Below are 26,599 nucleotides of genomic sequence, written 5' to 3' on the forward strand. Positions count from 1 at the left end.
TAACATCGTCTTGATCCCTCGCATAACTCTCACACCTTCACAAACACGTTCCCCCATTCTATTTAAACGCACACAATTCCCTGTTCGCCTGGCATTTGCAATGACCATCAATAAGGCACAGGGTCAAACTTTTAACACTGTTGGCCTCTACTTACCTGAACCTCCTTTCACACATGGTCTACTCTATGTAGCCATGTCACGCGTCCGCACCCCATCATCTATTACAATCATGTTAGATCCCGAGAACTCAAGTATCGCGGGTCAGCAAGGCCAAAACACCCGAAATGCTGTTTTCCATTAAGTCCTTCTCTAATTCTCTTTATCTTCTATCCTCTTTTTTATCTTCCATCCTCTTTTTTATCTTCCATCCTCTTTTTTATCTTCCATCCTCTTTTTTATCTTCCATCCTCTTTTTTATCTTCCATCCTCTTTTTTATCTTCCATCCTCTTTTTTATCTTCTATCCTCTTTATTATCACCTATTCTCTTTTTTTCACGCCTATTCTCTTTTTATCAATATCACTACATCATCTTTGTCAACACTTCTTTTCGCATTGCATTCTAAACTGGAGATAGTTAAGTATCCAACTTTGACGACTTTCTATGATAGGCTACTTCTCACTGCACAATGATCTTGCTTTTGATTTGGAAAACAGATAATAAGCATCTAATACCAAAACATTGATCCAACCTCGGTTGACAGGGGGGTTTGGGGGGCTTGCCCCCCACTTGGGGGTCAAGGGGGGAACCCCCTTGCAACGCGTTTCCGTTGAATGACACAGAGCGAAGCGGAGGGGCTCATTCATCCGAGCGAAGCGAGGAAGGACTGCTAGTATACCTTAAAAACCTAAAATGTGGAAAAAACCTAAAACAGGCAAATTAAGGTATATTAAGGTTTTTTTAAATTTATAAAAACAAAATGGTTCAGGACGTAATACCAAAACTTTAAGCCCCGACAAAACTAAAAAATCTAAGAGTAAATCTTTGAAGTTTTTAAATAGATAAGATTGTCTAATTTAATTTAAACAATCAAATTTAGTATAGAAGAGATTAATACCTAAAGTTTAATTTATCATAAAATAAATTTGATTAATTAAGCACATAAGTGTTTCAAAGGCTTGATACACAAGTACCCTAGTATTTTTTTTCTTACATAACGTAGAAACGGCTTGATCAACTTATCCACATCATCCAATTCGTTATATGTTGATGTATGCTTTTCGTCTTCGTCTTCTTTGCCATTATCCACCTCTCCACTATTATATCCGCTTTCTGAATCAAGGATTCTGCATACTCGTTTTCCAGCTTGTTTCGAGGCACTTTGGATAGCTTTTAGTCCTTGTACGTGGGAGCTTTGTAAAGTATCTCGCTATAGAAGCATGAAAGTGAGAGTGAGTAAAAAAAAATCAATATGTTGAAGTGTAATGTAGTGGATATTAGATGAATAAATATGCAAAATTTACCAATTATTTCAACTCTTGTAGATGCTTTGTCCATGTTTTCTTGCAGAATTTCGATGGTCTTGTAGATACAGCAAACAAAAAATAATAATAACAATAACAAAGTATTAGCTTTTGAAAAATATATACCGTCCAATGTCTAAAGATAAACACCTTATATTCAGGTCAGGTCGAAATTCACACACTGCCATGACAAACTGGTTCTTCCAATGATTAAAATATCCCTGGGGCATTGTGATTGATGTCGATGTAGAAAGATATGCAAGCTGGTCAGCATTCTTGGTGACAAAACCGATCATTGAGGGGTTCTTGTTATTTTCAATGTAGTTGCGCAATTCTGCAAAAGATAAGGATCAATAAAATAGCCACAACGTAAAATAAAAAAAAATTATGCTTACCATCATATCCAACATGTGTTCCCACGTTGAAGGCAAGATGCTTGCAAGTGTTAAACAAAGAAAGAGTTGGCTACGTGACTTGAAACACTCTAGCAAGTTGTAGAAGGGGAACGCGGCATTACTGCGGACCTACAAATTTTACTTCGCGTTAGTCCTCTACTTTGGGATTATAGGGTCCCGTGACCAGCAAACTATTCGCGACGTGAAAGAAATCTGAAGATAGAGCTGTTATAATAATTTGAATATGCTGTTGCTTCTATACACTGGCTTCTAAGTAAATTGCATTAATGCTTGAGAAATTATATTCATGATCTGAAGGCTGTACTGGTCAATATTAATTTATATCGGCGAGATCAAAAAACTGGATTAGGTGCTGCTGTCAGTTCTTATTTTCTCAAACGCAGAACTCCTTTCGTTGGAATGCTCTCTTGGTTGAAATAAATTTTCAACGGTGGAGCAAAAAGTACACTCAAATACCAAGAATTGTGGAAATTTTATATTGGCAGACCCAAAAATTGGATTTCCTCCCTCCACTTTTCATATTCTTCAATGCAAAACACTGTATGACTAATAGATATGGAAGGCGATGCAACGATGCTTCTTATATTATGCTACAAAGTACGTTTGTACGCTTTGGTTTACTCGCTCATAGCGTTTGCTTTCAAGCTCGTGCTTCATGTCCTTGAGCCGCCCTTCCAGTCTCTTTCTCTCCTCCAACTCGCGATCAAGCATCTTTTGCTGCTTGGATTTCATGTCATTCACTAGTTGACGGAACTCCTTGCGTAGCGACGCTGTCGTCGGCCCTTCCTTGGCGTCGTAACCCAGCTTATTGATCTTTTCTTCCGTCAATTCGGCTTCCAATCGCTCGATATCACGTGAGTGCTGTTCGATCCGCTGCTCATACTTCATACGATCCGTCTCGAACTCCATGGCGGACATAGTCAGACGCTCGAACTCCTTCATAATGCCTTCAAAGTTGGTCTCCATAGATGCACTCTGCGCCAGCCACGCTTCTTCTCGCTCCGTAAACGCCTTTTGTGCCTTGCTCAGTTCCTCGTTGTTGAGCATCGATCTGCCTTGTTGTCGGAGCTGCTTGAGTTCGTCTTCGATTTGATTGATGCGAATATCACGTGCATCGATGGTACGGGACTTGTCCCGAATCAGATCTTCTAAATCCTTACAGACAGACGACATCTTGTCGCGGTCCGCCTCAACATGTTGCTGTGCCCGTGTGGTCTTGGCAAGCAGTGCACGCTGCTCCTGCAACTCTGCCTCGTACTCTTGTCGCATTTCTTCCAGCTGCTGTTCGTATTTGGCCTTGAAGCTGTCGCTACCACCTTCCATCATTTGCAAGACTGATTCTCGCTTGAGAGCTCGCTCCCAACGCTGCTTCTCCGCACGCAAAGCCGATGCTTCGGCTTGGTATTGTTCCAACCTAGCATCCGCGGCAATTTCCCGAGAAGCGGAAGCTGCTGCCTCGGATTCAGCTCTTGTACATCGCACTTCCATTTCAGCCAGTGATGCTTGTAATCCTGCTACCTGATCTTGTGCCATTTCCAGCTCATACTTGACCTTGGATAGCTCATTTTCGAGTTCCCGGGTAGTTGCGCTGGTGTTGTTGCTAAGTGTAATCAAGTGTTAGTCTTTCCTTATTGTCTTTAGGTGCTCAGTGCAACACAAGAGACCGTAGTTGTACGTAAATTAGGTTCACTATCGGAGGGAATATGTCATAAAATGGTGTGATAGAAGAATAAAATAGGAAGTAAACTTACTATGAATCGATATTTAGTTCACGATCCAAATATTTCTTCTCCATGTCCCGGTACTTTGTTTCCGCGGCATCGCGTTTATCCTGCATGATCCGCAACTGCGTTTCGATTTTTTTGGCCGTCACGGATTCGAGGCGCAACTTTTCCTCGTTGGACTCGAGCTCACGCTCCAAGCGTCGCATCTTCAGCTTGTAGTTGCTAAACTGACTTTCCACAGCCGATATCCACTGTTGCTCGTCGCTTCTATCTGATATTTCGTGAAGATCCTGTCGCTCCCCGAATGAAACCATGGCCGCAGTCATTTGCTTGATCCGTGCATTCAGCCGGTCAACTTCCTGATTCGTTTCTCTGCTATTTGTTGCTGCCATCTGCTGGATCTGTGCCTTGAGCCGCTCGACTTCACGATCCGTTTCATGTGCATTCGCAGTTGTCATCTGTTTGATCTGAGCCTTCAAGGATTCAATTTCCTGGTTCGTTTCCCGGCTATTGGCGGCTGTCATTTGTTTCATCTGTGCCTTTAACGATTCGATCTCTTGTTCTGCTTCTCTAAGCCTGCCGCTGTTCTCCACTGGCTTTTGCTGTTGTTCCAGCTTCTGTTGCTGATGCTCGTCTTCTTTGTAGCTTTCAAAGCCAAGTTTCAAAGCACCTGCAGTGTGCTCCAAAATCTTTTGCCGGATAACTGCTTCCTCGTTTAGTAGTTCGATCAGCTCAGATGCTGCTCGACTGGATGGCGTGTCATTCTTATGCTCCCGGTCCAGCTGAACTAGGGATCGCGATACATCTTGCACTTGCTTATCCACGGCCCATCGCATCTCTAACGACGCAATCCGCTCTTTCAATTCGTTCCGTTGCTATGATGGTCGCATCTTAGTAATCCACGTGCTTGAACTGTGCTTAAACAGCAGTGGAATTTACCTGTTTCAATTCGCTTAGTTGCTCAAAAGTCAAAGTATTATATAGCTCCGCATCCACCAGAGCTTGCGATACAAGCAGTTGTCCTAATAAGCCGTCCATCCCTTCTTCCTTTGATTTATCATCTTTACGACCTTTGTCCTGATCATTGCTCGCTCCTACTGCCGGTTGCCGCTTCCACATGCGTGCCACTTCGACTGACAGACTTGCGCGGTTATCTATAACGTTCCTGGGTTCTTCTGATTCAAACGTTGGGGACCATTTTGCTTTTAAAAAGATAATAATCAGATTTACAGAGTTCTGCTAAAATCACTTTAATCAACATAACGACTGTATGTATACTTACTACTCTGAAAAGGCTTTGTCACAGTAGTAGAAGGTGCTCTGCTAGCCACCGAAGTTTGCGAATCTCGAATACGAAACGGTGATCGTGCAGGTACCGACGGATGCTGAAATCGTCCCGACTCTATTCGTCGGGAACTGCTCTCCATAGATGCACGCGAGCGTTGGTCCAGCCATTGTAGATCATCGTCAAATAATGATCCGCCCGCTGCATTTTCAGTATGTGTAGCCGTAGTGTTCGTTGTCGAAGAATAAGCATAGCCAGTGTTGTTGCGAGCTAGTTTGAGTCCAGCCGGTCGGTCATCGCTATCTACTCGAGACAGTGGTATCTACAACGATTGTTCGCCGAAAATTAATTCCAATCTCCAGCTTCCTTGTTCCCGTGCTGATGCTTACCATTATTGAGATCTATCAATAATATGAAGTGCAAAAGAGAATAGTAGGAGGTCAAGGCGAACCAAGAAAAAGCTGTTACACACAAAAGAATTGCAAGCATCTGGAACATTGCGTTGTACAATCATCTGATGGTTGCACGAGAATGCACACTAATTAGCAATAACGTTATGATATTCATTAACACTAACCCTGAAACTATTTTTTGATGGAACTGTATTGGCTTTGCTTTATTCGGCGACAAGTTAGATCACGAAATTAATTCCCCTGTAGTGATGGGTGATCTTATAATGACAGTACTATACACATTCAATACCATCACGTGCTACAACTATTTAATAAACGATAATAATAATGCTATAGGATCTACGTACTTGTGTTCAAATTTGGCGCCAATTAAGACATTTGTTTGTCACCAGCCACAACCATGTTGCACTATCGTAAATGTGATGATATATTACATAATAGATTAATAAGCGTCAGTTCGCAATCGACTCATATTATCGTTGTATTTATTATCTCCATAGTGCTGATGTCCTTGATAGGAGCAATTCGGTTGGTGTTGATTACAGTAATCTCTCTCTAAACTGGCTCTTCAACCGCAGATTGCTCTGTTTTATTATTTCTCATATTTACCCATTCTTGTATAAACAGCATATGCTAATTAAACGATATATATTTAAAAGCACATTCTCTTCTAGCAGTTGCATACACAATCTATATGCAAGCTCCTACTTTTCGCAAGACGATGAGATAAGAAGAGTAGCAGTAAGTAGTTATAGTATGGTTTCTGCAGATTGCCACTTTAATCAATTGGGGATTCTGATTGCTGTTTTTTGTTCGAGGAGCAGAAATTGCTAGATACTCGTTGACCAGGGTTTGAAGAGTCGTAAGTATGGTTAAAAGGAGCTATTGTACAAACGCACATCTGCTCAGAGGATTTAATGCCGGCAAAAGCTGCATCCGCTACAGTAAGATATCAGCGAAGCACCAAGCGCTAATATCAAGTTTGCGTACTCCACATATACACATTCCGGGCCGACACCCTAATGTTCAGTTCGCTTACATAAATATATCATAGACATATTAGCCACGCACTTTTGTACCACCTTGATAAAATAGTGCTGCCGTATCCATTTGAGGAGGATGGTCACTTGAGGATGATAATAACTTCAAAAATAAATTTTTTGTTTTATGCGCCTTACGAGAGCGGAACCTTGAAGCGGTTGTAATATGCCCAATATCGGCTACGTATCTATTCAACGACCATTTCGAACGCTTCTAGTGTGAGTGCCATTCTCTGCATCTGTTCAAACGTCACAGATTCTTTCCCGCTTTCTGTTTCCATCATTTATCCTAACTACAATCATGTTTAGTATTTCTTTTGTTGTTGTATTGTCGTCAAATTACCTACTGAACCGTACCGCAAGGAAGCGACATGAATGCAACCAGCTTACAGCTTATTGTAAAATACTTACAGTACCAAAAAAAAGTATGTATAAGCTTTTATCCATCCAACAACGAGAAAGCACTGAAGTATGAGCTATTGATATCCATAATCTAAGCAGAAGCGCGCAAGATAACACACGCACATGAGCAACAACTTAAAAAAGTTTAATAGTCGACCTAATTTTGTTACTGTATACATACCCAATTATCATGTATGTTGTTGCTCATGTATACAGTACGATCTTCTTCGTCAGCCGCTCGTATGTACCGGACTGTTTAAATACGTACTAACCATGGATAGTAGCTTGTGGTAGTCTTTTTCCTTCAACGGTTTTCTTTTTAAGTGATGGGCATACCGATGCTGTTTTGGGGTACCATATTGCGGACAGAAGAAATACCAACAGGTTTGACCATCAAGTTTATAATCCATAAGCCATGTATCACCATAGCAGAAGTACTTTCATCCTGCACCCCGTTGTCTAATCATCTACCGTGACTCGTCCAGGGCAGCGTCATTCGAGAAATTTTCGTGGACGGCAAGAACTGCGCGCTCAGGAATCTCAGATGGAATTCGACATTTGATAGTGAGGGAAAGAATGGATAACATGCTACAGTGCTGACAGAAACTACGACAGCTTGTCACAAGTATTTTAAATGATAGTTCCTTGTTGAGCCCCATCTATGGCTTGTGGCAAATCTCAAATATTGGGGTATAGTACTGGGGAAGTTCAAGTTCCCATGCTGCAAGAGACATCAACAAGGAACAGAACTGGGCTACCGAAGCTCTACACAAACAAGAATAGAGGATACTACATGACGATGGCTGCAATGTACCTAATGATCTACAAAACTCAGGGACACCCTGAGAACTGTGCACACGTGTTTACTTGACGACCTAAAAAGTGCAGCAATTCAACATCACCTGTACAATGACTTAAGCTGCCACAAATAATTAATTTGTAAGTTGTTGCTTCACGCCACTTCATAATCATTGCTCCTACAATCAGCCATCGACACCGAAACTCTTACACTTACTGTAAGTGTTAGGAATGTTTCCGACATTTACTGTTTTATCAACGTTATTATGAGCCTTCAGCAACCATTAAAAGCATTGAAGGTGTCCTGTACCTCGGATACCTCAGCTGGTTAAAATCTAACCCAGCTTTTTGACCGATATGCAAGGCTACTTAAATTTGGAAGGTCACTACAAAGCGTGTAGTTTTGAAAATATGCAGAGGTATCGGATCTAGTACTTTCTGCATTGAATGGTATCAAAGCGTTGAACGACATCACATAACGGGGTTTGGATTATATCACAGCTCAAGGCATCCACGGGCTTATTACTAAGCTATTCATCCAACTGACAAAAATCAAGCTCGTAAACATGTACTGCAATACAGACGATGCCATATTATCTCCGGGAGAGCTTAGTGTAATTTCGTATATCAAATTGGATGGATTGAGGAACGTGACTGATCTGCTTGCTAGACGAAAAACCTCGTCATCAAACAGCCAAACTCACACTCAAAAAATGTTCACCCGTCAGTAGTCAAAGTATTGAATAAAGAAGTTGTAAAATCAAAAATATGTCACAAATAAGTGGACTAAATTATTTTGATTTAACGTTGCATTGTACTTTTCGGAAACAATCTGCACATCCAGAGAAGCCATACTTGTCCTCTATATATATAAATACGTTATGTGTGATTGTGAGAGAGATATATATACGTAGTCATTTGGTTAATATCAACAAGTAACAGTAAGATTATACAACCAAATTCTCAGATTGCCGTTTGAGCCATTTGAGGCTTTGCAGGCTCTTGGAAGGTCGTTTTAACTCCCTGAAGGCTAAAAACGGCAACCAACGGCAGCAGACGGCAATTTGTATCTTTCGGATGAAATACAGGAAAAGACGATGGCAGTTAAGCGTAGAAGGCATTAGAGTTCAGGCAGGTTCACAAAAACTAACGGATGAAAGTTACCTTTAAGTATAAACTAGTATATACAGTACAGTATCTTCTGGTGCATCAATTACACTGAACCGGTTTGTTGTTGTATCGCTAGAGATGTATTGTGAAGATAGTCCAAATGAATATACAGCATATAAGAAAGGTTTCATTAATGAACTTGATGCTGCGGTTTTGCTATACGAAATAGTCGACAAACAACCACCCTTCTTTATAAAGCTGGTAGGAGCAACTTAAAAAAACATTACAGTGCGCTACACACATAGCTACCAGGTGCATAGTTTAAATACGCACTATGTAGTATGTATTTCTGCAAAGAAAGAGAGCTGCTATGCGCTGAAGTGCTTTTAATTCCATTGAACATTTACCTGATATTATCATCTGAGCGTAGTATTTGAAATTTGAGACGAGAACCTTCCACCTTGTAACACAAAATTATGCTGAAGAAAATGCTGGAAACAAAAATTGACGTTTTTACCTCCCCAATGCAGGGCCACTGGCGTCGTTCTTCCCTCATCTTATATTTTTTTAAACACTTTCAGAACCAAAAAAGATGCCATTGGATTACAGCAAGTGGGACAATCTCGAACTCTCGGACGACAGTGACATTGAGTGCCACCCCAACGTCGACAAGCGTTCCATGATTAAGTGGAAACGTGAAGCCATTCATCGCGAACGCGCTGAGCGTAAAGCACAAATTGAACAACTCGAGCAATTTATCCCGTTGGAGCAGTGGATCTTGGAACAACTGGAACCATTTCCTAGCATGCTCGAGCCTAGCTCGGGTGATGCCAAAGAAGCTTGCGGGCAAACCTTAAAGAAGCTTAGCGAATTGCAAAAGTTGGCCCAATCCAAAGGCAACCATATTGTGGCCGTTGATTCGGCACCCAAGCCAAATACCCCACCAGTGACACTCGACAAGGCCCTAACTGAACTTATTGACACATACACGCCTAAATTGGACAGTGCAGACGACAATGTGCGACAAGCGTTCTTGGGTTCGGTAAAGACATTGCAGCAAAAGGCGACCGTGGTTCTGGAAAAATCACAAAAGGAATTGGAACGACTGCGTAAAGAAGCAGGCAAAAAATTAACGTCCGAAAACATGTTTCATGAAACGGCCAATCGCACAGTGCTTAACAAGGAACCATCGTCTTCGTCAGCAGCTTCATCAGCAGCATCGAAATCAAAAAAGACACCCACGAAGAAGGAAAAGGTTGTTGAAACATTAAACCCGAATGCGCAAATGAAAAACCTGGTAAGTTTTCCATGACATGCTATGGTGGACGGTCTTGAATAAGTCAAGTTTAGTAACAGTATAATACATATTAGTCGATTTCGGACCAAGCACAAGAAGAGGATGATAGCGACAGTGAGGGTGAAAAGGATATTGAATTGTCCAAAGAAGCAGAGACATTCGCCAAATTGAAGGGCTTTGAGCCTAGCTACAAGCACATTATGCGATACCCGGATATTGTCAACGAAAAGATCTCGGATCAGATTCTTGCCGAAGCATTCACATCGCAACTCCAAGGCAAAGAAGAATACGCACATAACTGTGTCATCCAATCATTAACTTTGCAATACTGCGGTCAACTCGGAAAAAACGGTATTGCCACTTTCTTCACCAGGTAAAATATTGAGGGGAAGTAAGGCAAGCTGGAATGTGAATCGTTATGCGAGATACTAACAAATTCTCAATAAAGAATGAATGGTCCCAATCAACAAGGACGCAAGATGTTTTTCGACGATGTCGAGGGCACTTATAAGCGAATCAAGACACGCTGTGCCGAGATTCTCGCTGAACGTGCAAATGATCAAGTGGAAACCATCCAACTGCAGGCGGCACAAGATGGATCGCCGATTACGATCCGTATTCCTGATACCAAAGAAGAAGAAGCATACAAAGTATTTCTGGCTCTGCCGGAACCGTTCCGTGAGGCATTGAAGACGGGTAAATTGGATAACCTGAACAAGGTCTTGGAGGGCATGTCGGTAGATGATGCAGAGACACTGGTACAAGTATGCTCACAGTATGGATTCCTGGATGTGGGTGGTGAAGTTATTGATGAAAATGGACAGCAACAACAGTAATAATAAAGTCCAAGAAGCATATTCTGTATAACGTGTATACAAATACTTGCTGATTAACATGATGGAAGAGATAAAAAGATTTGCAGTGTATTTTATGTATGTACGAAAGTGAAAAGCAAGAGGAAACTGAAACGAATGGATTATAATTATTGTTGACCAGTGCCACCCTCTATCTGTTGTGTCACAGGGTCCTGCTTGGGCTCTGCAACTTGTGGACCGGTACCTAAATGTTGGGGTGCTAATTTATCTTTTTTGCTGGTGTGCAAGCTTCTAAAGATATTTTCGATAGATCGATTCTTACTGTAATAGGAAGAAAGAAAAGAATCATCATCATCGTGAGCAAGATCTCCAGGTTTTTTTTATCAATCTTTAGCAACTTACGTCTCTGGCAGAAATATGGCCGTAACAAACATAGCGACGATACCAACGCCGATAAAGATACAGAAAGTGTAGCCTGCAATTTTCTCAAAGATAAGAGGGAACACCAGACCAATAACAAAGTTCATTGACCAGTTCATGGCAGTTGCAAGTGAACTCACGGCTGAGTTGGCATATGTCGGCGTCAGTTCAGATGTAATCATCTATTTAGATATGGTATATCAGCAATAACGCCCACTTTTTCTCACTCTCTCACCAAAAATATGATGGCTAAGGAGACTCACCCAGGGAATGGGACCAACACCAACGGCAAACGACGCGACGTAGAGGAACACGGAAACGACAAGCAATGCAGGAATATGGAGAGCGTAGCCAATCACCAGCAGCATTGAAAAGAGGGTACAACCAAACTCAGCAATCAAAAGTAGTGCCCTGCGGCCCATGCGATCCACTAACAGCACCGAAAGCAGCGTGGCAACAAAGTTGACGCCTGTTGTAGCAATCGCCATATATTGCGACATGCTCTGGTCAAAGGCCTCGGCATAAATGGTCGTCGAATAAAAGATGACTGCATTCATACCAATCCACTGTTGCATAAAGTGCAAGAACAGAATGATAAGCGTAACGTGACGAATCAATGGATCCTTGAATACTTGGATATGATTCAATGCGTCTTGGCGATTGACTTGTTCGCTCGCTTCGTCAGAGAATGGGCCAACTGCGTCATCGTCGTGCGTTGGTCTGAGTGCATCCTCTTCGTCCTCGCCTTCGGCGCGTTGTGCTTGGGTAATAGGCTTCATGGTGTTGTCTGGGCTGTGAGCCACCGAGGCAGCTGCAGCAGAGCCCAATTGCGACTCGACGATTTCATAAAACTCGCCATCAATGTTAGCCTTTTTACCGCGCAAGCGCGCGAGCGAGTAGCGTGCTTCATCGATGCGGTTCTGAGACACGAGCCAGCGAGGCGATTCGACCATGGTGTAAGTAAGAAAATACTGCACAATAGCAGGGATGCCCACCAATGCAAAGTTTAGACGCCACAAGGGCACAGTGGATGTGGGTAAGCCAATAACGGATGCGAGCAAGATACCAGAGACAATAAAAAACCTGGGTTCATATGCGTATGTGTGTATCATATATTAGTACATAATATGCATTAATCAAGCTTTGATACTAGTAAAGTGAAGAAAGAAGACATTTACTGGTGACAAGTTCCCATGGCACCACGCGCACGAATTGTGGATGTCTCGCCAATATACGTTGGTATGCAAACCGATCCCAATCCACACGAAAAACCCGTAATCAAACGACCAATGATAAACATGGCATTATGCGCTGCAGCACCCATTAAGATGGAGCCGATAACCCATGGAATCGTGTTATACCGGATTGCCAACTTACGACCTAATTTTGTTTGGATATGGCCACCAAAAAAGCCTGCTATCAAAGCACCCACACAAAACGATGATACAGCAAAACCCCTATAAACATGCGTATGTCATTTAGAATAAACGTTGTAATCTTGCTCAATAAGGTTGCTTATTCTTTGTAACAAAATGATGAATATACCAGAGGGTCGTGTCCATGGGTAAACAGTCTGGGAGCTGTGGATTGTTGATATGAGCATTGCCAGTAGGACAATTATGGGTAATCTCGCCCGGAACGTTTGGCGAGCCAATGGTCCAACCGACTGAAAAGGACCCCAAAGTTGCCATAAGGACACAATAGAACATGTACCCTGGAATTCGTAGTTGTCGTGAATCCATCGCTCCTCTTTTTTTCTTTGTAAAAGTTTATAAAGGTAGTGACGGTAGTAGTAATTAATAAAAAAAGGAAGAAAGAGTTTTATAAAAAATAGGAAAAAATGAAGAATCTTTGGGAAAATTGTCTTGAATATGATTGAAATGGATTATGGGGGATTAACAATAACAAAGCCCTAACACATCCCATGTTTATCGTCAAGTGAAACAATTGTTCATGGCTAGTAAGTACCCATACATCACCCCTGCCCCACAATATACGCTTGTCAGTAACAATGGTAAAAACTGCAGATCCCCTACAAATAGGAGTTCATGCACGACGCTGGAATACAATTGCAGTGCGACAAGCCCAGAAAGATATAGTAATTCCACTGGCTGTAACACCGATTTGACAGGTCTGAAGTTTGTACATGTAAGATTATTTCTCCGAGATCAATTATTTCCCTTTTCGAAAGTGATAAGTTCTCTTACGTTTTCATGGCAAAAGCTAAACCGGGAATGACAATCAAAGCCCACACGATCGTAAATGTCACCTTGATTGGAGTTTCTACAGTAATACAATAAAGAATCAGTGTCATTCAGTTGATTTGTGTCGTATGATTGATTGCTCAAGTTTTACCTGCGGCATGAAACAGGAGGGGATAGAGCGAATAGATCCCTGCTGCGCTCAACATGGCGAAGGCGCGTAAATGACGCTTGCTATTGGCTGCCATCAAGCTAATATTTTTAAAAAAGACATATCGAATAACCACGTAACAGACATATTAGCTTTACCGAATTATGACGTATCTGCTAATAAGCAGTTCTCCTGATTTTTGGATTTACCTGTAAGGGATCAAGACGATCAAGATTGCCTTTTCGTGTACGTGCCAGCCAAATAAAAACGAGGCGAATCCACACAGCGTCAACGCCGATAAAAAGTTGTCAAACGTTGGTTTTCGCCATAGCAATTGAAGAACAGCCTTTCACATTCAAGCAATCATGATTCAAGACAAATTAGAGACGTTTTTAGTTTCTTCAACACCTTTTGAACACTATGTAAGGTAAAGTAAATTTGCTTACCAACTGAGCAATCAATGTCAAGATCATGGTATGGGAAGCTTGTACATCAGGCAAAACAGCAAATTGTGTATCGCCAACATAGCCGCGTGTCATAGAACCCATTGCTGCCTTGTTCATAGACCATCCAAGCCGCTTACCCGCTATAATTCTGCTTGATTAACACATTGTTTCAATCCAAAACCTTATTAGTTTGTCCGACGCGAACAAACAATCTTACCAAAAATAAGGCATCGATCGGCTGCAGCATAGAGGGCCCAAAAATTGGGTGCCCAGTAAGCATGACACAGACCACGTGTGAATGGGAACAATCGACCCACAAGAGCAGGCAGTTGATGAATGAATGGGCCGAGTGAGAGCGCAAATACTGCAATAACAGAACCACCGAGATTGATGAATCGTTGGATCGAAAATGATGATAGTTCAGCTAATACATAGCCATATCAAACGGTCAGCATTCCAAACTGTATGCTATACGTCAGCACTAAAGAACGATGAAATAAGATCAACTTACTGGAGGTAAAGCAGTAAGCTTTTAAAAGGTATACAAAATAAGCGGGTGCCATGTACAAGTAAATGTGCTTGAAGTTCAACAGTACAGCAAACAAGATACCGGATAGCAATAATTGACCCTGTTGCAACAGACGAGAAAAAAAGTTATACGTTTCGGTTTCTGGTCGTCATAAAAACAAGGCTAAATGCACATAGCAACTAGCAGCAGTAATAGGGTGACTACAGAGCAAGATAGTAGAAAATTACCCGTTTTGCTTCGACAATTGACAGGAGTAAAATACCGTAAAGAAACCCGTTATACTGGAAATGCATGTGTGTTAAAAAGTTAAGGACATAATCGTTCACCAGTTATCGTTCTTTAATACCACATCGATGTTTATCTTGATGCATCTATTGCTTAAATATTAATAAAATAAAAAAAAGGATATGATCCACAATTAACAGGCCCGGATGAAGGAAAATAGAAGCAGCTATAAGCCAGTTGACATATTGGTTCCCAAAGTATCGAATATATCGCTTGAGTGACCAATACAGGACAAGTTCGCTTATTATGACAGTCATGCGTTGAAACACTACAGTTTTCCAGCTCGCATATTCGAGGTTGTCAACAACCAGCATGGCTGGATCCACCAGCTGGGCAAACGCGCTCCAGAATTTTTCGAACCATGCAAAGAAAGGAGGATAGTCGAGAGTCCATATCGAAGTTTTCTAAAAAATATTTACGCGTTAATATAATACATCTTCAACGTTGCGCTAATGTATTCTGCTCACCTCAATATACCATTTGGAAATAGGTAAGCTGTGAGTGATGGCTAACCAATTGCGATGTACCTCAAAGTCTGTCGATCTACTTTATATATATACAGTAAATCGTGTTAAGAAAGAGCATCCACCGCTTTATACGGGTATGACGATAAATTCAAGTTAGATTCTTACTATGCCGGAATCAACAATATTTTGAGGATGGTGCTGGCAATGAGTAGGTCGCTCATCGCGTCTGCGTTGTGGCCAAAAAATCTATACAAGAGGTGAATAGAGGTTTGGTGGGACCAAGAAATAAGGGCATAGTCCAGTCGGGCTTGAATTTTGGCACAAATCTGCAGAAACGAGAAACGGTTCAGGCACCTTCTTCTTTCTTGGTTTTGTCTTCTTCTGGCGATTCAAAGACACACAATTACATAAACACGTCTTTAAGTGACATTGCATAGGCATTTCAAAGACGAGCCTCTTCTTTTGAAGCTACTACTGGTGATTGTCACATAATATACCCTAGTAATTGTAAGTTCTTTTTTCTGGATTATTGACGTAGCCTGTTTTATTGTCAAAAGTAATAACGTTCTGTAATGCCGATGCAAAAGTTTTCTTTATCAAAACAGTCTTCTACGATACCCTTTGTTTTAATTTTATTTTTGTAATAACCAACTCGACAACTGTCCAATGAGAGCTAGCTCAATTCATTCCGGACGTATATCAACCAGCAGCAATAATAGCACGACGACGAGTAGTCATAATGAAGCAACGCAACCATTGGAAACACAACTTTATCCAACCACGCCTACTCGAGCGTCGCCAACCGCAAGTAACAGCTCGACACCGGTTTTATGGAGCGAACGGATCGAACTTGTCACAGATCACCATCGCGACAACGGTGGCGGTAGTAGCGGCAGTAGTAGCAGTGCCTCTGGTCGACCACGGAGCAATCCAGCCAAGTCGATGTCGGATTTACCGTGGTTACTCAATGATAGCAACAAATCAAGTCCATCACCGAGCAACTTTGAAGGAGGGGGTTTGGGGCCTTGCCCCTTTGGAGATTATTATAATTATGCTGGTAATACCAATAATAATGTCACCTTTGGAGGTATGGGTCAGCCGACAGCAGCAGCAACAGCGACGACAGCAACGACGACAATGCCCACCAGTGCTACCAACAAGTACGACTGGCGCCTGCACTCACTCATGCTATGCAGACACATATTCACCCGTGGTCTTATTGACGGCATCGGAAGCGACATTTCAGTCCACGTGCCGGCCTGGGGCAAAGTGTATAACCTACATCGGATCATTCTCGACCAAAACCCGTATTTCAGCTCATTGCTACAAGGCGGGTTCCAGGAATCTTCATCGGATAGCGTCACGTTGCATTTCGAGAATAATCCATTTATTACCAAAAATTCGTTCTATTTTGTCCTGGCACAGCTGTATGGCAAGTTATACGATCCGGACATTCATGCCGACAATGTGCGCCAAATCCTGGCAACGTGTTCATTTTTCCAGCTGGAACATATGGCCGAATTATGCGTTCAGTTTATCTCGCAGACCCTGGATGAAAATAATGTGATCCAGTACTTGACATTCGCGGATGAACATATAATCTTTGGTTGCGACCGGATATTAAACAACGTTTTCACTTACTTGTGTCGCGAGCTGTACTCGCTCAGATTAGAAACGGTCGCGCAATTGCCGGTGCACTGGCTTAAAAAGATTATTGAAAGTGATGCTTTATGGGTACCAAGGTAAACATTTCCTTTACTATTTACGTTATGTCATTTTTGGATAAATTAAAAAGTTTATTCGGACAGATGATGCTAATCATTATCTCATGCCGGCACTCTCCCTTGTTGTTTTTCTATCAGTGAATACGATCGATATAAATTTGTTACACGGATTCTGGGTATGCGTCATACGATATACCGTCACCAGGAAGAAGAAGAAGAGTATGTGGATCAGGATGAATACCACAACCCATCCAGCAGCAGTAGCAGCAGCGATATTGAAAAGGACTCGTATGTGGATGATATTGAGGTTGTGCCGTCGCCAGATGATTTGCACAAGCAATCCGACTTTGAAGCACTTGACCAGACGACCGAGGGCGGCAACAATCTTAAACAGGAATTAGACGTGTACGAGGCCATTATATCACGATCAATTCATTACATTCACATGACCTTTGAGCAACTGGACTCGATCCGTTCGGACATGAACCCGTTCACCAGACAACCGCTGGTTCCTGATCGGCTGTTGAAAGACGCACTGTGGCAACAAATCTCTCTACGCAGTAAAATAGAAAATGCAAGCGAACGTGACCAGGCGCTCGATCTGACAGTTTCTAGGGCACAGTACGAGCAGATACAGCAAAAACAAGAAAGCAGTGATCTTGTACCACAACCTCCACTCCTGCAACCGATTCCGGTCGATGACATGACCACGTATACAGGCGAGTCGACGTTCTCGTGGCCAACTTCGGCAGTACCGGAAACGCAGAAATTGAGGGCTGCGCAGCATCCCGCTACTGCCAAACAACAAAGTACGACGACAGCAAATAACATTAAGGATACAAATAAACAGTACGCTTTATACCCCCCGTTCCGGTTTAGCGTGGAATTCACTGATTTTGCCACGTTGAAACACAACGTCCGTGTGTACTCAAAAACCGTATTCTATGCCGGGTACGTTATCTGTTTCGTATATACATCAGTTCACTGCACTTAGACTTGGATAGAACTGGCCAATTGTCTGATTCTGTATGTATTTCTTATATAGATCCAATTGGAACATGTACATACAAAAGACACGCTCACAACGCAAAGGTGTCCTGCAATTAGGCGTATACCTTCATCGCCAATCGATACCATGCGGTCCTTGCAACCATATCCTAGATGGAACAAATCCAGCACCTTCGACAACAATACACCTGCCAGGAGCAGCAAACCATCAGCAATGCGCTCGCCGCTGTACACCTGAACTGTCGACCTTTTCACGGTATGCAGACAAACGCAAAATTGTTAAAACGTGGTTTAAGATCTTCTGTCCATCGCGAGGACCCAAGCACTCTATGACCTTGTTCCAGAGCAGTCCAGATAATTTTTCAGTTCTGCAAAGCTGGGTAATCTTCATACAATTTTTTTCTACTGTATCGTAAGCTACTGCATCGCAAGTTTGGTATACTAACCCAACAAAAATACAGGGCTGGCGAAGTACAACATTGTGTGCAGATGAAGCACTATCTTCGTCGCATCATAACAGTCAACGCATATCTCATTCGGATGACCATCAACAACGCTCCTCGCCGTCAGCAACTGAATCGATTACTATTAATAACACTACTACTGCTCCTACTACTACTACTACTACTGCGACGACAACGACAGCAGGTGGAGTGCAGCGCACATCGACAAACACTGTTACAGTAGCGTCACAGCAACATACACCACGAATTACACGATCAAATAGTAACCATGGAGCGACAGCCAATTCAACGCAGCGACAAAGTGAAATTAACGATAGTCCAGCAGCTACTGTGGATGTACCCGCCAGTATCTCTACACTTCGCTTTTCTATTGTCATGGGACATGTATAGTTGTTGTTATAAATCTATAATATACCATCTTGCGTGATCCTGAAGCTGTTTTGTTTACGGATCAGATATACTCAATCTTATTAGTATTTTGTTTACGTGAAAGAAATTGTTTCCTTCTGTGGACACCATTCAATCCCCCTCGTCCTTGTAGTTAGAAGCTTTGTTTGTTTGCTTTTTCCGTTTTCTTTGGTTTGGACTTACAGTTTACGAATGTTCGACGATAATCATAAGAAGAAATTATGTACTGTACTAACAAAAGTGTTCTTGGTATGAAGCTAGAATTCTATTGTGTACACATGAGTCTTAAGCAAATGTATAATGATGTTTTGTACTACATATTAGGACGCCACAGGTTTGATTGGATAGTGTAATAACAAAATTAGTTTACTGTTTACAGTAAAATTAATTGTTATGGATTTACTCCCATTATGAAAGATTATCACCTGCAACCAACAAATCAGCAAGGAACAGGGAAAGCGATGGTTGAAGCAATTTTTTCGCCTCTTACGAATAAGAACACCACATCAGAGGACGAGGCGGAGCCAACGGGAATTGGGGTAGGAACGAAGCCCAATGCCATAGTTGGCATAGCCGAGGACGTTGATGTGGGCACCTGCCTTTGGTATAAAAGATTATTTTAAACACCCAACCCCAGAATAGCGAAAAAATTACTTGCCTAGTTTTGGAAGATGTGAAGATACATAGAAGAACAACTGAGAATAAAAAGCGCGGCTTTGGGAGCCAACATCACATCCTCGTCCTCGGCTACGCCAACTATCCCATGGGATCTAGAATACACCACTTCTCATGTTTTACTTACCGCCATATTAATATAACAACTTGAGATTATAATATAATGGTTAGAACACTAGACTGCAAGATTCAAATGGAGCTAGACAAATGACGGGCAATAGTGAAAAGTGATACTAATAGATAATGATAATCAGTTATATGTAGTGGAAAAAGCAGAGCATAAATGAACGGCCATCTTACAGTTTGTGGTCGTTAGTGGCAACAGATCTTTATAATTATCGAAGCATTGAGTAATTAAATGACAATCAGATATTAGCATATTATAGTATGATAGAGCAAAACGAGACAATCACGCTCACCAATTGAATGGGGATTACCAGCAGACATTCAAGCAGTGGTGGTGTGGAAGTAATAAGGGATACCATGCGCCGAGAGATGCGTAATCTCTATCTATGCTACACAACTCCACGGAAGGAAGCCGAGCATGCGAATTAGCAACATGAGCGCTTCAAGTAGTTTTTGGCAACAAAATCAGCATATAAAGCAGCAAAATGCTATGAAAGGAAATGGCTTACCAGAGCATAAAGATACTTTATACGAAATGAAAGAGGCACCCATAAGTATCGAACGTAAAATTTCACGTTAGTTTGACACTGCTTAATATAAGGGCATATCAGAGTGAGTCAATGAGGTCATGGACAAAGGCATTGATAGTATATCACTTATAAGCACACACTACATTGAAATTGCTTTACCTTTTGAACAATGGCTGCTGCAAACCAAGAGTAAATGCAAGCAGGAAGTAGAATCAAAAAGAGACATAAAACGGAAAGAAAGAGTGTTTTGATCGCTCATTGTTCTCAGATCTTAAATAATGTGAACCAGGTCCCAATTTGTTTTACTAATTTGGCACCAGCAATAACATTATGATACCTCATATGTCAACATCATGCCTATTAACGTATACAAAACCGTATTCACGATGGTAGTATATATACTGTATCTTGGATCAGGAAGAGAAGGTCTGAGCAGACGACATTGCCAGATGCAGCCTCTTAATGTGTCATTATTTTTGATGAAAATTACTATTTCTTTTTACTTTTTCTTGAAATGCGCTTTACATACATTTTGAGATGGAATGCTTGAAAATTCTTTTGCTGTACGTTTTACTACTAAAAAATAGTGGCGATTTGTGGTTGATTCAGATTGATCATCATATAAGTGTTGATGTTGCTAGTCGATTTTGAAAAGAGCTCTGAAGGTTTGAGAGTACCCCTATGACCATTAGAGAGATTGCATTTTTTGCACTGAGTGTTATGTCTTTTACTAGTGAGCTGACTACTTAAAAATTAATTGAGTGGATATCAAGTGATGATACCCTAATGATACTAGGAGTATCAAAATAATGATGATACCTTATTGATACCATGTTGAGATCCGTTGTTATGATATCTGAGTTATTAAAATTTGATACCTTATTGATACCCCTTATTTTTTGCAGTGTATGGCATTGTCAGCGACAACGCAAAGCATGTGTTTTCTTATCCATTCCAGTAACCCATTTAAACTATACATTTTGTGTGAGTACAGATGGTGGAGTCTGGAACAAAATATGTGGACCATAAAGAAAACTTATTTTGACATGTTTTATGATATGAGGTTCAAGAGCTTTTGATAAACGATATAAAAAGAAATAAAAGAAAAGATGGTAAAATTACGATGTTGTACACCATATACAGGAAATTGTGGGTAAAAATATGTGCAGTAGTGATTTAGGTATAACTAAGAATTGAAAAATGGGGTTTCAAGTGCTATGCCTATGTGATAGGTGATCTCGATTGTGTATATGTGTCGTGCCGTGTTGTGTATGTATCTGTTGAAACGTTTAAGCTTCACTATTGTTGTCTGTTGTATCAAAATTACTACTGCTACTAGCAGTTGATGTTTTTCTCTTCTTTGGCAACACATGGTTCTCAAAATGGAAAGCGAAATCAATAGGTGGCTTTCTGTTACGATTTCCCCTTGTCGGTACAAAAATCTCTTCATCATTAACGATATTCCTTGTGTCCTTTAACCATTTCTTCATTCTCTATTCAAGGACGAGTATTATATCACTATAGAAAATGCACTACACAAATCTAGTAGGTGCAGTCATGACTAACAGCACTAACAGTGAGTTAAACAATGCAGACGAAGTTGCACTTAGCCAGATCAATGATCATATAAGCCTTATTTATGGTGCCAATAACCTTGTGAACTTCACTTTTGATGCAGATCCAGCTGAGGAAATTGCAGCTGTTAATCCACTGCTGTCCGATGAAGAAATTATTAGTGCTGTTCATAATGAAAGAATAACTGATGATGATGTTGTTGACAATGGCAACGAAGATGCTAACATGACTGTTTCATCTGAACCTGTTACACCAGTATATAGTTTGCAAGAAAAACAACTAGTATTTAGATGCCCCAGAACATCAAAAAATCTGGAAAAATCCAGGATGATTTATGCAAGAAAAGCCAGAACAAACATCATTGGTTCGATTCTCAGCGTCGTCGCTCTCTAATAGAATGAAAATTACAAGCGGAAAATTGCAGGTCCTTCATTTTGGGCTGCAAAATGCAAAAAGTGAGGAAACTGCAATTTTACTAAGTGGTGAACGGGATTCCTCCAAAAAAAGCTGCAAAAACTGGGGACCTGCAAAAAGTGGAGGTGCAAAAAACGGGGTTCAACTGTAAATGAAAAAAGGTTAATAAGTGTACTGTAGTTTGATAACAAAGAAATGTGTAGCAAGTTTAAAAACGAACCTGAAGAACTTCGTCGATCGAATAACATTGATTGCAGTTGTCACGCAAAGCGTGCAATTTGTGACAATCCTACGGATGACATCATCTTCATTGGCCGTGTCCATAAAATTCAACACCGTGTCAAAGAAAATGAATACAGTAGGACACAGGTAATACATATGTATCTTTGTGATAATGCTTTATTCCGACAATTAATCAAGCTCTTTGATATTCCAGCTATCAAGTTTGTGATGTCAAATGATCTGACTGATCAAAGACTTATCAAATTTGTGTAGAAGTCACTATAAGCCGCGACACTTCGCTAATACTGGCGTTAGCTGGTGTGAGCTATATATCCTTGGTAACAGTACGACGCCCCAGATACGACAAAGTTCACTATCGTATCTTTCGTCCGCACTTACCACTGTACTTAGATCAAGAATAAATGGAATGCCCCTAGATACACGATATCGCGTCCGTTAACGAATGCAACTTTATTGGCTATGTATGATACACGCTAATGTGCTAGGGAATTAAGCTTAGTGAGTGAGTTGTGTCATTGTAAAATATCTTGCTTTCCTACGTTGTATCCACTTCCGTTGAGAAAAAGCATGGTAGTTGTGTACACCCCTGATTACGTTGTGTTTATTTTCAGGACCTGCATATAAAAGGAGGCATTAAAAGTAGCGAACAAGTTACTTTTGTAGACTGATTAAGTAGGAAGTAGTGTTCACCGACTGAGAGATTCTACATACAAATTGCAACCATCATACTTCATGTACTACAAAAGTTATTTAACGCTACCGTGAATAATAATAAAACCAACAGCTGTACATGTAAGTCAAAATTTTATAGAGAATAACATGTTTACATATGTATTTTATTGATAAGCAAACGATAACTACTATTATACAAGAGTGGATTGAGGATTAGCAGCAGTATGAGAAGCAGTGTTATTTTCTGCCAGGTAAGCGATCACCTTGGGAAATTCTACTTTCATAGTCTTGGTGTCATTCACGTGAGGATAAGGTTCATTGGGTATGGGCTTGCCAAGGAACGGACAAATCTTCTCCCACGTAATACCATCCCGCAAGTCAAGCACTAGCAACCGGTCTGCTGGGACGTTTTCCAAAACCCATGCGTTATGCGCCTCGTAGCGTGCCTTCATTACTTCGGGTTCATCCTTAAATTTTTGCAAGTCCATGAATGCGCCTTGAAGAAAAATGGTTTTTGTCATTTTTCGATTGCGGATAGCATAGTCTTTGGGGTTTTCTGGAAGCTTGTCGTGGAAGTTGTAGATGGTATTGAGCACAGACTTGTACCAGCTGTCCGGATCACGTTTGGTTAGGATTACTTTGACATTTGGATAATAGTCAAATAATCTGTCGAGAAAAGAGATCGTAGGACTACAGTTTTTTTGAGTAACGGAAAAATAGAATATCAAGATATCATCAGAACCTTTGCTAATATCTTGTTGCAAGCTATAAATGTGCATCGACAATGAGAAAATGTGTACATACCAATCCACTGCTGCACTAAATCCTTCGTAAAGCTCGTCCCAGTCAACAGGTTTTTCAGGATGCAAGTACGCTTCTTCAAAAACTTCGGGCTTACGATCACATTCAAACATAGACCGCATATGGTGGGTATTGTAACTAAAATTCAATGCAGAAAGTTATTTAGATGACGCAAGATGACGTGAGTGTCTTTCTTTCTCTTACCCTAACATATTGAGCGCTGTTCTTAAGCTATCAGTGCCTGATCGGCTTACGCCAGCTCCAATTACTTCAAGTGGCGCCATATATCTTTTGTGCGTACTAAAGGATATAGTAGAAAGATAAAAGAAAGAAACGAATGATTTCAATAAATCCGCTTTATATATGATGGTTAGGCCCGGCGGGCTGCGTGTAACATAAAGGAAACAGATAAAGTCTAATGAGGCTTTGGTACAACATATAACTCAGCCTTGATCAAGCTTCGCCCCGCAACGGCTGTAGGAAACCCCAAATACACATCGTATGCACCCGCCCTTTTTGGTTGAATTGATAAAATTCTTGTAAAAGATATTGAATCAATGAATAGTTGATTGCAGTGACGGTGAAGTTAAGCGAACATATCACTATTCTGCCTCTTGGTCTATACATGGGGAGTTTGTGTAAAATTAGAATATGTGACACCCATCTGATGTGTATCAATGAAACGAACGATGGGTGCTGATACATTTTCAGCCATGATGTGGCTTTAAACAAGGTTTCAAATAGTCAGCCACGACATTACTATAGCTATATATCATCTGTTATTGATACATGTCTTTAAATATAAACAATTTTTCAAGTGATATGATGCCGGTATTTACAGTTACACAATCCCGGAATTTGCGGCGGCAATCACACGCTCCTTTACAAAACACAAAAGTTAGCTAGTTGATGTACTACAGTCCCTTGCAACTGGATACATTGTCACTCCTTACATTTTCTTTTTCAAAGTCCATTGCTCTGCTGGGTGGATATACGCTACAGTACGTTAAAACATGATCATCGATGGGCTGAAGTTGGAAAGGGGCGCATCTCAGTTTAAGTTTCTTTTTGCAAATGATACATGTAATTGTACTGAGTAATTGCTGCGTAACAAGATTGCCCTATTACTGTAGTGGAGCAGTAAATGTACATCCTTTCGGTAATATCCATGTTACGTTTATTGATGGCGGATGAGTAGATATGTACGACTGAGAGTGGCTACTAATTGGTTGTAGATGCTACAGGCTGTGAACCTGGAGAAATCAAATTACTAGAGCCACCATTAACCTGCTGGTCTTCCCCTTGAACAGCCATCGACTTGAGCATTTGCTGGTACTCCTTATTCAAGGACTGGGTAGAGTTGATACGAGGATAAGGCTCGTCTGGTATTGGCTTACCGAGGAACGCACAAAGTTTGTCCCAGTTAATACCATCACGCAAGTCAAGCACCAGCAAACGATCTGCTGGAACATTTTCTACCACCCATGCATTATGTGCCTCGAAACGGGTTTTGATTAACTCGGGTTCATCTTTGAATTTTTGCATGTCTTGGAAAGAGCCATTAAGCCAGATAGTTTTGACCATTCTCCGTGTGCGCACAGCGAATTCTTGAGGGTTTTCAGGAAGCTGATCATGAAGGTGGAAGATCGTGTTTGAGACCGATTTATACCAGCTGTCAAAGTCGCGTTTGGTAAGAATCACTTTGGCATCAGGATATTTCTTGAACAGTCTGGGTAAAACGAAGATGCTAGGGCTAAACGAGAAGATGAGTATTTCTTTTTGCCAGCCAGATAATCTCTGACGATGGTGTTCATTACAGCACAGGAAGGGGGATGGGGAGAAGAAGAGAGAACAAAGAAAGCTCAACAGTATTTTACCAGTCAACCGCTGCGCTGAAACCCTCATAAACTGAATCCCAATCTACGGGTTTTTCGGGATTCTTGTACGCTTCTTCAAAAACTTCAGGATGTCCGTCGGTTTCCAACAATTCGCGCATGTGGTGAGTGTTGTATCTATTAGATTTTGTAATATATATTTTATTCTAATGTTAAGCTATCTTGTGTTTAAGATATTGTAACAGGTGAAGCCATTTGCGCGTATGTACGGTCGTACCCAAGCATGTTCAAAGCTACTCTTAAGCTGTCCGTGCCGCAACGGCTCAAGCCGGCTCCGATAACTTCAAGTGGTGCCATTTATACAATACTCGTTTTTGCTAGAGATGTTATTCTGTGGTGCCTTGTATAGATAGAAAATGACAGCCTCTGTAAGTCTATCATTCCTCTTTTATAGCTGAAAAAAGTAAGGAGCTTGAAAAGGAAACATGGACGGTCCTGGGTTGATTAGATGGCGTAAACGTGCATATAGGAGAGACAGAGTGCAAAGAGATCTGAGCATGAATAATGGCCCATTTTTAACGAACTTTAAAAAGCTGATGTATGCTTACGTGCTGATGAGTACTGTTCTATTTCTCCTAAATATGTATGGAGGTCTTTAGGTATAGCGTACGCCTGCATTGTCATTTTCAAGCCATAAAGAAGTCAGCTTTTCAACGCTGCAAAGAAGTCTCTAAATGTAAAGCATAATGTTACATAATTCGCCATGTGATATCATGCAGGATGTCAACATCGGGTTCTAGCCGGGAGCCGAAATATTTTAAACAGACATGTATGGTATAAATCATCCCACAACACCATTTCTT

At 41.1% G+C, this 26,599-nt stretch overlaps 8 protein-coding genes across 8 annotated transcripts; 2 read left to right on the forward strand and 6 right to left on the reverse strand.

Moving 5' to 3' along the window:
- Window positions 1-2,379: 2,379 nt before the first annotated feature.
- Window positions 2,380-3,652, reverse strand: BDB00DRAFT_834342 (uncharacterized protein; the record flags this gene model as incomplete). The annotated part of the gene is made up of 1 exon (XM_053124325.1): window positions 2,380-3,652. A coding segment is annotated over exon 1 (943 nt), but the record flags the coding sequence as incomplete, so codon positions are not given.
- On the reverse strand, window positions 3,456-5,402 carry BDB00DRAFT_834344 (uncharacterized protein). Its single transcript, XM_053124326.1, has 5 exons — window positions 5,277-5,402; window positions 4,885-5,209; window positions 4,542-4,804; window positions 3,630-4,477; window positions 3,456-3,567 (listed from the first exon to the last, which is right to left on the reverse strand). The coding sequence occupies exons 1-5, from the start codon at window positions 5,277-5,279 to the stop codon at window positions 3,516-3,518; spliced, it is 1,491 nt and encodes a 496-aa protein (XP_052977478.1). The 5' UTR covers window positions 5,280-5,402; the 3' UTR covers window positions 3,456-3,515.
- A 3,840-nt stretch (window positions 5,403-9,242) lies between these two features.
- BDB00DRAFT_789746 (uncharacterized protein) lies at window positions 9,243-10,783 on the forward strand (the record flags this gene model as incomplete). Its single annotated transcript, XM_053120895.1, has 3 exons — window positions 9,243-9,947; window positions 10,022-10,320; window positions 10,396-10,783. The coding sequence occupies 3 exons, from the start codon at window positions 9,243-9,245 to the stop codon at window positions 10,781-10,783; spliced, it is 1,392 nt and encodes a 463-aa protein (XP_052977479.1).
- Window positions 10,784-11,160: 377 nt separating this feature from the next.
- On the reverse strand, window positions 11,161-12,891 carry BDB00DRAFT_883911 (major facilitator superfamily domain-containing protein; the record flags this gene model as incomplete). The annotated part of the gene is made up of 4 exons (XM_053128280.1): window positions 11,161-11,364; window positions 11,446-12,265; window positions 12,361-12,639; window positions 12,728-12,891. The coding sequence occupies 4 exons, from the start codon at window positions 12,889-12,891 to the stop codon at window positions 11,161-11,163; spliced, it is 1,467 nt and encodes a 488-aa protein (XP_052977480.1).
- A 225-nt stretch (window positions 12,892-13,116) lies between these two features.
- On the reverse strand, window positions 13,117-15,482 carry BDB00DRAFT_767511 (Dolichyl pyrophosphate Glc1Man9GlcNAc2 alpha-1,3-glucosyltransferase; the record flags this gene model as incomplete). Its single annotated transcript, XM_053119674.1, has 11 exons — window positions 13,117-13,315; window positions 13,390-13,465; window positions 13,538-13,635; window positions 13,744-13,880; window positions 13,981-14,120; window positions 14,198-14,404; window positions 14,492-14,609; window positions 14,737-14,790; window positions 14,926-15,198; window positions 15,262-15,340; window positions 15,427-15,482. The coding sequence occupies 11 exons, from the start codon at window positions 15,480-15,482 to the stop codon at window positions 13,117-13,119; spliced, it is 1,437 nt and encodes a 478-aa protein (XP_052977481.1).
- Window positions 15,483-16,038: 556 nt separating this feature from the next.
- Window positions 16,039-19,061, forward strand: BDB00DRAFT_512321 (uncharacterized protein). Its single transcript, XM_053117670.1, has 4 exons — window positions 16,039-17,003; window positions 17,124-17,936; window positions 18,031-18,373; window positions 18,455-19,061. Exons 1-4 carry the CDS (start codon window positions 16,204-16,206, stop codon window positions 18,845-18,847), a joined length of 2,349 nt encoding a protein of 782 aa, XP_052977482.1. The 5' UTR covers window positions 16,039-16,203; the 3' UTR covers window positions 18,848-19,061.
- Window positions 19,062-23,124: 4,063 nt separating this feature from the next.
- Window positions 23,125-24,210, reverse strand: BDB00DRAFT_978664 (P-loop containing nucleoside triphosphate hydrolase protein). The gene is made up of 3 exons (XM_053129954.1): window positions 24,106-24,210; window positions 23,905-24,039; window positions 23,125-23,790 (listed from the first exon to the last, which is right to left on the reverse strand). The coding sequence occupies exons 1-3, from the start codon at window positions 24,183-24,185 to the stop codon at window positions 23,292-23,294; spliced, it is 714 nt and encodes a 237-aa protein (XP_052977483.1). The 5' UTR covers window positions 24,186-24,210; the 3' UTR covers window positions 23,125-23,291.
- A 912-nt stretch (window positions 24,211-25,122) lies between these two features.
- Window positions 25,123-26,093, reverse strand: BDB00DRAFT_789750 (P-loop containing nucleoside triphosphate hydrolase protein; the record flags this gene model as incomplete). The annotated part of the gene is made up of 3 exons (XM_053120896.1): window positions 25,123-25,654; window positions 25,779-25,913; window positions 26,014-26,093. The coding sequence occupies 3 exons, from the start codon at window positions 26,091-26,093 to the stop codon at window positions 25,123-25,125; spliced, it is 747 nt and encodes a 248-aa protein (XP_052977484.1).
- Between the last annotated feature and the right edge of the window lie 506 nt (window positions 26,094-26,599).

The sequence above is a fragment of the Zychaea mexicana genome, assembly GCF_025766255.1.
Source record: "Zychaea mexicana strain RSA 1403 chromosome Unknown BDB00scaffold_61, whole genome shotgun sequence".
Taxonomy (NCBI): domain Eukaryota; kingdom Fungi; phylum Mucoromycota; class Mucoromycetes; order Mucorales; family Lichtheimiaceae; genus Zychaea; species Zychaea mexicana.

Coding starts and splice junctions, on each gene's coding strand:
- BDB00DRAFT_834344 (XM_053124326.1), bottom strand. Junction 4,805..4,884: donor GACAAAGCCTTTTCAGAGTA/GTAAGTATACAT, acceptor TCTTTTTAAAAG/CAAAATGGTCCCCAACGTTT. Junction 4,478..4,541: donor AACTAAGCGAATTGAAACAG/GTAAATTCCACT, acceptor CGACCATCATAG/CAACGGAACGAATTGAAAGA.
- BDB00DRAFT_512321 (XM_053117670.1), top strand. CDS start 16,204: ATGTCGGATTTACCGTGGTTACTCAATGATAGCAACAAATCAAGTCCA. Junction 17,937..18,030: donor AAAACCGTATTCTATGCCGG/GTACGTTATCTG, acceptor TTTCTTATATAG/ATCCAATTGGAACATGTACA. Junction 18,374..18,454: donor TTTCAGTTCTGCAAAGCTGG/GTAATCTTCATA, acceptor ACAAAAATACAG/GGCTGGCGAAGTACAACATT.
- BDB00DRAFT_978664 (XM_053129954.1), bottom strand. CDS start 24,185: ATGGCGCCACTTGAAGTAATTGGAGCTGGCGTAAGCCGATCAGGCACT. Junction 24,040..24,105: donor ACAGCGCTCAATATGTTAGG/GTAAGAGAAAGA, acceptor ATTGAATTTTAG/TTACAATACCCACCATATGC. Junction 23,791..23,904: donor TTTAGTGCAGCAGTGGATTG/GTATGTACACAT, acceptor AAAAAACTGTAG/TCCTACGATCTCTTTTCTCG.